General features: G+C 37.4%; 1 protein-coding gene across 2 annotated transcripts in view; it reads right to left on the bottom strand.

Annotated features, from left to right (window-relative positions):
• FBXO11 (F-box protein 11) overlaps nucleotides 1–13,449 on the bottom strand; it is an 82,226-nt gene that overhangs the window by 33,381 nt on the left and 35,396 nt on the right. Inside the window, exons 2-5 of one of the 2 annotated variants that reach the window (XM_071739835.1) lie at nucleotides 9,670–9,797; nucleotides 9,473–9,554; nucleotides 2,291–2,435; nucleotides 552–681 (exon numbers count right to left, since the gene is read on the bottom strand). In XM_071739835.1, coding sequence (XP_071595936.1) covers nucleotides 552–681; nucleotides 2,291–2,435; nucleotides 9,473–9,554; nucleotides 9,670–9,797 — 485 coding nt within the window. The remainder of the gene's footprint in view (nucleotides 1–551; nucleotides 682–2,290; nucleotides 2,436–9,472; nucleotides 9,555–9,669; nucleotides 9,798–13,449) is intronic. The other variant, XM_071739836.1, reaches the window with a different exon arrangement.

The raw sequence follows: 13,449 nt of genomic DNA, 5'->3' as shown, positions 1-13,449 counted from the left end.
AGATATCATGTCCAGCCATTCTTACAATACCTGGGACACTTTGGATTAGAGGTTCACTCACAAGCCCACATCTGGAGCTCCAGGCACACCAGCTCTAAAGCACTATTTAAGCTCAAATGCTATTGTCAATATATTCTTTGGCTTACTAGAGGAAGATGCATATTAAATCTGATAACCAGCATGCACACCAGTTAAATAATACATTACAAAACCAGTATATTTGAAGTTAATTGAAAGCCACAGACGAGGACAATCTCTTCCACAGGATTGCAGTGATGCAAAGCATGAAGAAAAACCAAGACAGAAGAGCTGGAGGCTCAAGTACTACCATTATGTGTCTCCCTGAATTGTGCCTCAAGATGGGAAATAACTCCAGATATCCTCCTAATGTGTAACACAATACAGGGATCTCTCCCCACCTCTTCAGTCCCATCATCTTATTTAAAGTCTAAAACCAAAATAACTAGTATTGCCAGACCCACTTCAGAAGTTGAAGTATTTACCTTTAAAAAACATCTTTAAATTGGACTATAAATGAATACTACTGTTACCAGTTGCTGAAAGCTTTCTTTCCAGGGATTTGGATGTTCATATTCTTCTGGATTAATCTGGTAAAATTTTCCGGGTTCAGGATGCATCATCGGACGAGTGTACTCAAATACTTCCATATACAATCTTTTCCTGAGAAGAAGGAGAAAAAAAAAATTAAAAGTCAGTGTACTTCTTATTACTCTTCCATTTTTATATAGCACCCTAAATGTTTTTCAAACAGCATTTGCCAGTTTGTGACAGTGGATTTGACCGAGATCTGTACCAAACACTTCAAAAACATTTTTTTCTGTTGGACTGCTTTCTGTGCTTATCTAGAAAAAGTTTTGACATGTTTATCAGGATTCAAGCAAAAGACTTCTCAACATGCAACTTCTGTGAAGAAATTTAAGCAGTTACAATGCTTATGGATTCAGAATCTAACTACAGCATCACTTTTAACACTTAAAAAATGTATTAGCATAAGAATAACAACATTTAAGACAAAGCTTGCCACCAACTCTTCCCCACTCCTCCAAGCAATGCTAGAGGCATCTTACTGCTCTCTAAAACTACACCAAGGGAAGATGTAGAGAAGCTGGTGTTGGTCTCTTCTCCCAAGTAACCAATGATAGGAAGAAAGGAAATGGGTTTGAGTTGTGCCAGTGGAGTTTTTGGTTAGATACTAGGAAAAATTTCTTTACTGAAAGAGTGGTGAGGCATTGGATTGGGCTGACCAGGGAAGGGGTGGAGTTGCCATCCCTGGAGGTTTTCAAGAAGTGTTTAGATGTGGAGTTCAGGATATGGTTTAGTGGTTGTGTCAGCTGAGTTATGGTTGGACTCAATATTGAAGGTCTTTTTCAACCTTAATGATTTTATGATTCTATGATAAAAAAGGCTGAAGAAATGCATTCACAGAGAACAAACGATGCACTGTATTTCACAAAGAGTTCATCAGTGGACAGATTACAATGACTAAAAAGAAGAAAATAGCACATGAAGCACACAACAATTGGGATTCTATTGATTAGTGCCAAAATACAAATAATTACAGTGTCTGAGCCTGCTGATATGAAGCCCAGACTTACAAGATGCCTCTGAATCTCAGAAGTTGTAATTCATCTGCCAAGACATCCCCAAAACTGTCCTTAGAACAGAGGGGAAAAGAAAGAAAGAAAAAAAAAATCCAACAAACCCACATCCTAATATATTTGTGATGATATATTCAGATTTTATTATTTTTCTTTTATTCTTAGTCTTCATTCAGAAAAACCAAAGCCTAAGAAAAATATTTTTTTTCTCTTATTACAAATTACCAATCTAGATCCTATTTATGCAGGCTCTTAATAACCCAGGATTCATATAACAAAAATAAAAGTATCTAAGTAACACTAGACAAAACTTCCACTTAATGTTAAGAAATGGGTTGTTTCTTTTGCATAAAATAACACAATCCCCACAGAAGCCTAAAAAAAGATGGAAAGAAGGAAAGGAATGACTACTGAATGAACATCTCACAGACTTCTTTAAAAATAACCATTATTAAACCAATAGCTACACTACTGGAGAATCAAATGCCCTACTGTTTAGCAGATATAAATAGATGTTTATAGATACCAAATATGGCTTAAGGAAACCTGACATATTTAAAACACAGTTGGTTTTAATTCAATTAATTGCAACCTGTATTTCAATTTTTCTAGTTAACAGGTATCTCGTGCAGCACATTTCTTAAGATATTGAGGAATGGCTTTTCACTTACCACAAAATTGGATCATTAGCAAGCTCACTGAAGCGTTTGCACACACAAGCTGCTCTACAGAGATCCTGCTCCAGCAGGTAGGAGAAGATCTTCAGAACCACTTCATCCGGTAACTTTTCCTGAAGATATTGTTCTGCAGGTGCTGCTATTAAATAGCAATTTACAATAAAGATTTGACATATTTAGCCAGCACAAATTCTGACCAAAATAGATCACCGACTTGCTATTTGAAAGATTCCCATTTCACATGCTGGTAAACAAAAATAAAAATAAAAACAACCAACCCAACAAAACAACCTTCTTTAATTAGATTTAATCTAAATCTAAAGGCAACAAAGTGCTAAGCGAGTGAGCCTGGAGCCAAGTAGAAGTTTTAGACTTCAAGTCCTGTTTCCAAACTTTTTAGTTCACCTTTTCTATTGGTGGAACCAACCTGCATACAACTGCAGACATTAAGTATTGAAGCATTACACAGCCACATTAACTGTGCATGTTCCAGATATATTGGCTCCTCGCTGCTTCTACCTCCAATGTGGTTCAGTTAAACCACATTACCCCTGTAATAATAATAATCCAGTCGTAAAGTCAGAAACTCCATAAATGTTTTCAAACACAAAAGAGCTTACTAAGAAATAGTTTATGTCTGGAAAACAACTAGTAAAATTTCCTTGTTCTCCCACAATGAATACATTAGGAAAAAGGATGTCTGGGATGCAGGAAAACAGTAGCCAACAATAATTCCAAAGTCTTCACCCACCATTCACTCCCATTTATGTTCTCTTTTAAAAGGAAAAATCTAAGAAGTGTTAGCCCTGTCAGATGTTATTTCTTAAGAGACGTTTAAGTAAGTGTCTTTCTCACATCACTCTGTGGAAACAAGAGTGCACTCTGTTAAACCCCTGCTCTTGTGCACACGTGAACCCTACATGGGACAGTTCATACAAGAAACCCAATCTTGAAATTTGTTTTCTCATGAGACCCTTCTGAGGCAGGTATCCTCACAGCAGGAGTGTTCTGCTTGCACAAGTCAATTATTTGGTTATTGTCTTTAGGATCATTTCTCAGGCAGAAACATATAGAATAGCCTCCAAAGTCTAGAGGATTTGTCTGCAAAGCATTAAAAGCTCCTGATACAATCAGAATGAAGTTACAACTGTCTAATGCCCCTTGCATTAATCATTTTATCCTACAGTATCTGAAGCTAGGGATCTTGATTTTGGCTACTACAGGGAGACTACTAAAGTGGCTCTTATAAAGATGACTTCCTAAGTTTGAGGGAATACCATTCTGAAAAACACATACATACAAAAAAGCCCCAGATTAAAACAAAATAAACAGCACAAAACAAAAAACCAAAACAAATACAAAAACACACGCACACACAAAAAAAGAAAGATACAAGACAAGCCCAAATTCACCCCTGTCAAAGCAGCACAAATAACTTATTTCAAGCTAGAAGACTGAGAAGACATGAACTGCAAAGGACCAGAACTGTGGTTTTACAAAGATGCTAAACTGTGGTCTACAGACCAGATCATCAGGCCCTGGGTACTAAGTGATAATTGATTTTAAAGTTTTTTCACAGTATACTGTGGACATCTGTGGTGAGACCAGTGAGCAGAAATTCTGAAATATTACTGACTTTGCAGTGACTTTCCCTAAGCCTGTTCCTTGTTGCACTATTGTATGAATGCCACCTTGGTGATTCACAAATACTGATTTCCTCTAAGATTCTAGGAAGGCATTTACCCAATTGATTGATGGCTGCTTGCAACAGTAACACAGCTTACAGTCATAAACTGTACATGCCACTAAGCCAAGCAAAACCTCTGCTGTACAAAAGGGGTAAGTCTCACTGTTCCACATACCTATAGCTATTTGCTCCCAAAGTACCCTTTAGTTTGGACAGAATAAACCAAATTTTTTTTCCTTATCCTTACCCATCCTCATCCAAATCCATTTTTTAATGGATCAGCTCCTTGTACTTTACTGCAAGATACAGAAGTGCTAGCATGAATTCCTGTATCTTCCTCTTATCCATGTCCAAAAGCTAGCCAGAACAGTTGCCTTATGCAGCAGTATTATTAAGGCCAAATTAAAAACTTCTTTTTATTTAAAAAGCAAAAAAACTTCCCAGCTAGGCTGAAGCCAGTGAGTTAGCAAAATTAATAAAATGCAAGTAGTCTCCAAAGGCCTTATGCTCAAGTGACACTGGAGGTGCCCACAGTCTGAAAAGCATGTACCAGCAGCCCATCAGACAAGTGTGGATGAGCATCACCAAAACATATTACATGCAGCATTACAAAACATCAATGCTGCTTTTTCAAAAAGGTCCTTTTCCATTTGACACAGAAAGGTTCCTTCCTGTGCTAAGCAGGCAGCAATTCATTCTACAGTACTAATTACCCTTGAAATGCATCACAGGATAATTGGACCACACTTGGTTCATCTTTTTCTGGTAGCTTTCCAGTTACATATGGAGATACAGTCCTCTACTCTTACAAGCTGAGATGTGATGTTGTGAATGCAAGGCAGTAAACCCTCACAAGGCTGCCACAACCTGTCTTCTCCTTTTAACACACAAATCCCTGAGGCACATGATTCAATCTTCTTTCAAGATAATTAGTTACTCCCTTAAAAAACTCTTGCTTCCTTTAAGTTTATCTGTATTAGGATCTTGATCAATGTTTTTATCAAAGAGGGCAGTTCACTAAGAAGTGCCTCCTAATGGTCAGGAGTTCATACAATCATTTTCCTCCCTAAGCCCTATCCCATTTAAATTTAATTGCCTTTCACAGTTAAGGAGGAGTTAATTTAAGATTTATCCACTCAAATCACTGATATAGAAATTACTAGGTAAAATTTTCCAGTAATATTACAAAAGCTAATTTATAGAATCATAGAATTTTCAGGGTTGGAAGGGACCTTTAAGATCATCTAGTTCCAAACCCCTGCCATGGGCAGAGACACTTCCCACTAGGATCAGGTTGCTCAGAGCCTGTTATCCAGCCTGGCCTTAAAAACTTCCAGGGATGGGGCTTCCACCACCTCTCTGGGCAACCTGTTCCAGTGTCTCACTACCCTCATGGTGAAGAACTTCTACTACTTCTACCTCCTCTAGTTTGAACTCATTTCCCTTAGTCCTAGCACTACCTAACATCCTAAAAAGCCCCTCAAGCATTCTTGAAGGACCCTTTAAGATACTGGAAGGATAAAATAAAATTTCCTTGGAGTCTTCTCCTCTCCAGACTGCAGAACCCCAACTCTCTCAGTCTGTCTTCATAGGAGAGCTGCTTCAGCCCTCTGATCATCCTCGTGGCCCTTCTCTGGACACACTCCAGCACATCCATGTCCCTCCTGTAATAGGGGCTCCAGAACTGGATGCAGTGCTCCAGGTGGGGTCTAACAAGAGCAAAGTGGAGGGGGATTAATTTCTTAACGTGACTTAATTCACTTCTTAATGTGACTTAAGAATCCTCTAGGTCCAAGAGGACTTCATGTTTCCTTTTATGAATTCATTTTGTGTACCCTCTAGTAACCTGTCAAAGCAAGGATTCAGTATGTTCTTCTTCCTAGTTTACAAAAATAAGCTGAAACAGTTTTAAAAGGTTTGACTGGCCACAAAATTAGTCATAAAACTGTTAGGAGTAGCAGCACGTGAATATTTCTATTGACAAAGTGACAGTAGAGTACAAAACAATCTTCTTAAAAAGAAAAAAACAACCCCCCCCCAACAAAAAATTTAGGCAGCTTTCCAAATAAAACAGACAAGAATGAAAATAAAAACCAAGTGCAAGAGGTCATCACCAATCTTTATCTTTGCCCTAACAGTTGACAGCTGAACTATTTATGATTTTAATGAAGTGTTAATATATCAGACAATAGAAAATTAGCAACACAGCTGGTTATGTCATTCTGCTTCCGCTAATTCAGTTTCAGCTGTGATCTTCTGGCAAGACAGAAACTAGTATAGTAACAAGAAAAAGGCAGGGAAAGCTGCCTGAAAGTGAATTACCTTCTGTCTACAAAGACCAAGAATGCCATCCCATGAATCCTGAATTGTAGATTATGTTTAATACAGTGACACTTTTTGTATATTTAAGTGTCTATTAAAGACTGAGACAAAGAGCTTTTGTTCCATAAGGATGGATTTAGTAAAATTCTTTTCTTGTTAAGAAGTAAAATATGCCAACAAGCATAGCATGCAGTGTTCCTGGAAAAGTATCTTATATAAATCAGTAAGTAAAAAATAAATTTTAAAAGGCAGTAAGTTCTGTGAGCTACAAGTTGTGCATGTACCTCATGTACAGAGCAATCAATGAGTGATATAGAAACCTGGATTCTCAGTATCTACTTCAACTCTGTAGTTCAGTGAAAAGAAAGTAACTACTTGCTCCTGAAGTCTTCCCAAGGGCTGTTAAAAGTTAGCAAAAACTGCCCAGTACAAAAAAGGTATGTAAATATGGTGATCTTAAAGCAAGAAAGGAAAAAAACCTACACAGTTATAAACAAAAAGTACATCAAATGATTTAAACCCTGGATTAAAATTACATTGCAAGTGGTACAGAAGACTAAAGTATCCTGTTAAGCAGAAGCACACATTTACAGTAAGCAATATAACGAAACAGAATATACTCAAGTTAAATCTTTCTGTAAATCAAGAAATTATTAGCATTTGATACAAATATTTGTATGAATATGATCTAAAAGCTGTAATTGTTTTCTACAGAGTCACTTGTGATGTATGCAACACAGCTTCATCACACTTTTGTATCTAAATTTTTGGTTTCTTTGTCTCTTGTAGTTTACTTGCATTCTACCAGTTTAAGTGAAAAACTTTAGATATTTTCTACACTGTCTTGCTTTCTCATCACAATTCTTAAACATTCATTAATCTTTCTGTCTCAGGATTGAGGAATTCATTGTCCACTGCAGAGACCACCGGAGGACAGGGTTACAAACAGGAAAAAAAAAAAACATGTCAATATTTCAAAATTCTAATGTGTTCTTTTTGACAGTATCTGAGACTGATTTTTTTTCCCTTACCATTTTCAATAGCAACCCTTTCTCAGCACCACTAATTTGGAAATCATTATTAAAATGAGGAACAGTCTTCTGTATTTCCAGCTACTGGTTCCACTCCAATTGGAAACTACAATTGACTGAAGTTTCTCCTTTTATCTCTGCCAAATTTTCCTCAACACAGAGTCCGCACAAGAAATAACAGCTCTCCACCAAGATGTTTTCCTATGCTTCCAGTCCTACGCCTTCATTTCACCTTCCGTTCTAAAATAAACAGCTATACGTTCCAGGTAACAATATACAATCCCCACTGATGACAATCCAGAAAGTCTCATGCTTACAATTCAGTCACAACAACTATTATTAACTGTGCAAGCAAAAAACAGGGAAAAAAAATCACTGCAATCAATACTTGCACAAATTGAGAGGAGTATCTCAAGAACTCAGTGGGGAAAAGAAAACCTAGTCAACCACCCATAGTGGGAAACAGATCAGTAGAAAATGGATTGAGAAGGACATTCCCTTGTTAGACTGGGACTGGTCTGCATACAGTCCTAAAAGTACAATTATAAATCATTGTTTACAGTTCATCTGGTAATTCCATGCTGGAGAAGCCTCCGCAATCCGATACTTTCCCCGCATGAGCTCAAGAATGTAACAAAAAGGAATGTGCAGTGAAAGTGTGGATTTCCTTTGTGTGGAAAGTGTGGAAAAGTGTGGAAAGTGTGGAAAGTGTGATTTCCTTTGGAAATCAGTGTCATTCATGCTGGAATTTGTACCATGGGCCTCAAGTAGTTACATACCTTCCCTAAAACAAGGTGGTGAATAAAAGTATAATGTGTGACCTTGAAATAAAACTAGAGAACTGTCAAAGGAAACCAAGTTTATGGTAAGATCATCTTGCACAAGGCTTCAGATATCAAATCAGAAGTGGAACTGAAGTGAAGTGACATAGGCTCAAGTTCAGTTAGTTCTGGCTAGATCAAGTAGTTAAATCTCAGGTTAAACAACTCCTAACCAATTGGTGTAATTAAAAGAAATAATAATCAAAGGAGCCTGGGAGGGGGAATAAAGCAAAGGGGAAAAGAGACAGAGGGCTTGAAAGAAAAAAAAAAAAAAAATCAGAGAAGGTGAGAAGCCAAGAAGAGCAGGCTTCCAACACAAGCAATGTGAATGGACCAAAGCCTTGTGCCACCTGCTCAGTTTTAATTCACAATGCTATAAGGAGACAGGAACTAAAAAACAAAAAACAAACAAAAAAACCAAAATCCCCCAAAAAACGACACAAAACTAAAACCAAACAGAACACCAAAAAACAAAAACAAAAAAACAAAAACAAAGAAGAAAAAAAAAAAAAGAAACACTGCCAATTCACTGGGAGTTAACAAGTACTGCTGTTGATTTTCCAAGGAAAAGTGACAGCAGATCTCCTGGAACTAACAAGTGTGTCAGGAGACAAAAGGGGTAACAGCAGGAGAGATTGACAAATGACATTAGAAAAAGAACAAGTGCAATATGTGTGTATATACGTGTGTGTGTACTAATGAAAAATACATCCATACACACAATATTATTATATGCACATGTATTCCACGTTTGTTATACGATGTACACATATATATGTGAAATACATGTATGGATACTGTTACATGTATTTATGTACATATATATGGTGTTTTTATTTAAAAACACACAAACTCTCTCCCTCTCTCCACAATGGGGTGAGTGCTATAATGACACATCCGAACTACCTCTAAACAATTTACTGGAACAACACATCAATATGAGAAATGGTAACTTAAGTCTCGTCAGAAAGCTGCCCCATTGCAGTATTACTCCTTCTAGCAGTAGCTTGGATACAACTACACAGCACCCAGAGGAGAATAAAAAACAAACAAAACCAAATCTAAACAACAACAACAAAAACATCCAACAAACATGCATTCAATGAAGCAGGCAGACTGAAAGACTAGATTGTAAAAAATCAAATTAAAAATGTGCTTTCACATTTGAATTTCAGAACAACTTCGTAGCTGTTTTTTCACTACTGTTTCTTAGTTGGGAGAACAGACAGGAAAAATAAGTTCAGAGGTGTTGTGTCTGTGCATGATGTCTACACCCCTTCTCTCCCACCCCCTTTTTTGTAAAAGAAGTTATTACCTGATAAATCCTGGGATTTTCCAGATACTCTGGCACGTTTAGCTCGGTGACCAAAGTTTTCAGTAGCTGAAGTGGAGGCACCCTTTAATGAAATAAATAAGAATTAGTTCAGTCATTAGGTAACTTATGGAAAGTACTGATCGGCTTCCTATTCTTGAAACAGTGAATTTACTTTACAATTAAAAATAAACAGTTACCTCCATACTGCTCTTTGTAGGGCAAGCTGTTCTTTTAGGTAGAAGAGTTTTTCTGCGAAGTTGGTATGGACTATTTTGTGCACCAGGACCTGATTCTTCTGCAACCATATCTGCAGGTACATCATCATCTGTCAACAACAACAAAAAAATTTAATTAGAATTGTAACTTCATTTTATACCAGAAAGATGCTATTTATTTTTCAGATAAATACAGCCAGTCAGGAGGATGGAAAGAAAGTTCTAGACTTGTACTGAAAGTCCTCTGATTTTTCACTGAAAAATCAGAATATAGATATATAAAATTTCAAGAGAAAGTACATATGAATTAACTAATGTTCTCTCTATATACAAAACACCTGCACTAAAAAATGTTTAAAAAGCCAAGGAAAAAAAAAAAATTAACTAAAACAAACAAACTTTGGCTTTTGGTTTCTCTGCAAGCACATAACTCATTACTTCATTAGCTCAAATTTTTCACCTAACACTATTAGCATAACAATGAACACTGGAGTTTCAATTACTAACCAGACGTTATCAATAAGTCCTTTAGTTGGAATGGCATTTAGTACAAAATTCAAGGCAGATTTTTCCCAAAATATTTCAGGAAGACCCTAGGCCAGCATACAGACTCTTCTGAAAACTGGAGGTAGCTTTAAATATATATAATATGTTTGCCTAAATTATACTTAGAAAAGTAAGAGTTTTTTTTTCTCTCCCAGCCCTTTAAAAAACCGAGTGCAGAAAGTGTGGTGAATATTATTTTTCAAGTTTTGATTCATTATTTTTAATTTTGGTGCTCATATTTATGTAATATACTCCAAACAAGCAAGGAATAATTACTAATCACTGCATGCCCTACATGTGTCACAACACAGTGAAGTCAGAAAAGGCCAGAAAAATATAATCTAGAAAATAAATTAAAACCAACACCATCTAAGTAAAGGGTATGCTTTCTGCAGATGCTGAACCTGAGGAACAGAATTTTAGACTTGCTTTTCATTTTACCTTTTTTGTTAGTTTTTAAACTGCATAAAAGATGATGTAAAAGTATTGCCAGAAAAGCAGTATTGTAGAGTAAGCAGTTTTCCTGAATAATTAATTTAGGGTGAAGAGAGACTGATAAAAATGCAACCAAAAAACCCCAACAAAATCAAATCAGACACCACAGCCCCTCCCACTCAAAACCAGTCTATTTAGAAGATAAAGAAAATCGGGCAATAAAATACCACTTACATTTCAAGATCTTAGTCTTATTATTTTCCTACATGTTTTGTTTTGGAGCGTTTCTTAACAAATTTTTAAAAATTGCATTTATATAAAATTATGAATACCCTCATAGCTCAAAGCTGCTCCATCAGTGACAGCTAGCCAACAAAATTCTGAAGGAAAAGTGATTTCAGCATCCTTCTACTCCTCTGGTCCCAGTTTCTCTGCATTAGCAGATATTCAACAAATTGAAAACTTTGCCACATATCAACATATCAGATCACTGCCAGGACATCTAAATAGAGGACAGAAGCAGCTAAAAAGATGAAGATAGCTGGTGGTGTGTGTGAAACTTCACACAGTCAGATCTGGACAGTTTTGGAATGTCATCAGCTCATTCAACCCATCTGACAGCTAATTTTGCAAGAAGTACCTCCACCACCAGCCTTTGGCCAATGCAGCACAGCAAGACAGGAGCCAAGACCACTTGATTGGGAATAACCAACCCCCTTTTTTACTGCGAAACTTCTACCAAGGCCATGTAACTTTCATAACTTCAGCTCACTCTGCTGCTTGCATGACACACCTCTATAGCATTTTAGCACTTCTCTACCTCTGAAGGTTATGGATTATGCAGAAAAAAAAAAAATAAAAATCAACAAGCAAAACCAAACACTGATAACAGAACTGCAGTGCATTTTCCTGAAAAGAAGCATTTAGCCTAGTGTCAGCACTACACACCTGCAGAAGGTTACTGATCCCAGAGCAGACCCATTCCATACTACCAATTCAGTTACCCAATTTTATCCCTTGCTTTAAATCACAGATTTAAAATGCCAAAACAATTTAACAAGATATCATCAGGTGCAGGACAGGAGCCACTAAAGAGTTCCCAGCCTTTCCTCACACACCAGAGCAGAAAGGGGGCTGTGGCTCTACAGCAGGGCTGTGCCAGGAGGGATTCAGGCAGTCACCAACAGCAACAATTCTCTCTTCCAGCAGAACACCCAAAGGTATTCAAATACTGTACCATGTATCTACTATGCATCCTTATTTTTGTTTAACATCTGATACAATACGATTTCTGTCGATAATATCACCCAGGACCATGCTGCTAAAGAATTTTAAGTGTCTTGTCTTAAGCTCATTCCTTTATTTTGCATTGAAGACATAAAATGACTGTCACAACAGCTGGGTTTTTTCCCCTGTTCTGGATGGTCAGTACAACAGTTCAAGATTGCCACATGAAACACAGCAGAAGCAAAGAAGGGGTGAGGGGGGTATAAAAATCAAAGCACAGAATCTTGCTCCTTTGATAGGTGATGAAAAAGGCAGAGACAAATCCCAGTCACATCTTAAGAAGTGGCCTGTGGAGGCCACTAAGGACAGAACATTTTCAGCTGGAAAGAGAAGGCAGAAGCCTATGGGGGAAAATGGAAGTAAAGGTCAGTTGACTGAAACAGTAAAGGACTGGCTAAGCAGAAAAGAAATGTATTTTTTTGCAGTGGATTTAGGAGGATGGCAGGAGTACTGCTTGAATATTGCTTTTCTAGAACGGATGACATTAAGGGACATGCACACATTCACTCAGATTCACAGCAGGTAATGGAAGAATTAACATCTCCCTTTTTCCATCTGTGTGTCAGGGAAGATTGAGAGAAGGGCACCAGGGGAAAGCACAAATCCATGCAGTGCTTGGGAAGCAGAAGGGTGCCAAGAGAACACATGTGCCAAGGTACCAACCACTGCTGAGCAATCCCAGTCTGGGGGCACCAGTCCATAGAATACTGCATCTCCTGACAGCAGCAAACATGTTGCAAGAGCAGCTCATGAGCAAGGAGTGCCCTAGGAACTGAGACTCCAGTCTGGCCCTAACCTGAACATGCTCACTTTGTGCAGGTAAATTTCTGACTATAGAAGTATAACAAGTATCAGGTGAGTTAGAGGACTTCTTTGTCACTTGCACTTTTAGTCAAACTTCTCAGGGCCAGCTTCTACATAGATTTACTGTATTTCAAGAACAACTGATAGTATTTAAATTTTTTTTTTTTATCAAAAGCAGCCAGCGTAGTTACTGTCAAGCGAAACAAGATCAGGAAACCTGAAAGCCTTAAGTCATCTCTTACACAAATAGCCTCAGTGCTTTTTAGCCTTCCAGATGTTCCACTGTGAGCTCTGAGCACACTGCACCAGCTACAGCCCTTGCCTTCAGAGAAGTACTCCTAAGGAAGCAGCACTTCCTCAAGATAGCACATTACCCTTCCTGAGCAAAGAACATGACAACACTCAGCACAAACTGAGAAGTCCAAGAGCTGTATTTTCAAAATCCTCCCCAAAAACACACACACCGATGTAACAGATGAATGCCTGCTTTAAAGCAGAAAAAAAAGTTTTAAAATACTAAATCTCAGTGCCTCCAAAACATTTAAAACCCCTTAAAGTATAACAGTATCAGGTATTGCATCTAATAACATAAATAAAACACATTATAATTGCATCTGCTGATGGTAAAGTATAAAAATCCATAAGTAAATTGGGGGGAGTGTGTACATGTAATATTAATATTCTCATATA

Source organism: Heliangelus exortis, chromosome 3, assembly GCF_036169615.1.
Source record: "Heliangelus exortis chromosome 3, bHelExo1.hap1, whole genome shotgun sequence".
Classification (NCBI taxonomy): Eukaryota; Metazoa; Chordata; class Aves; order Apodiformes; family Trochilidae; genus Heliangelus; species Heliangelus exortis.
This window is presented reverse-complemented; position numbering and strand designations above follow the sequence as displayed.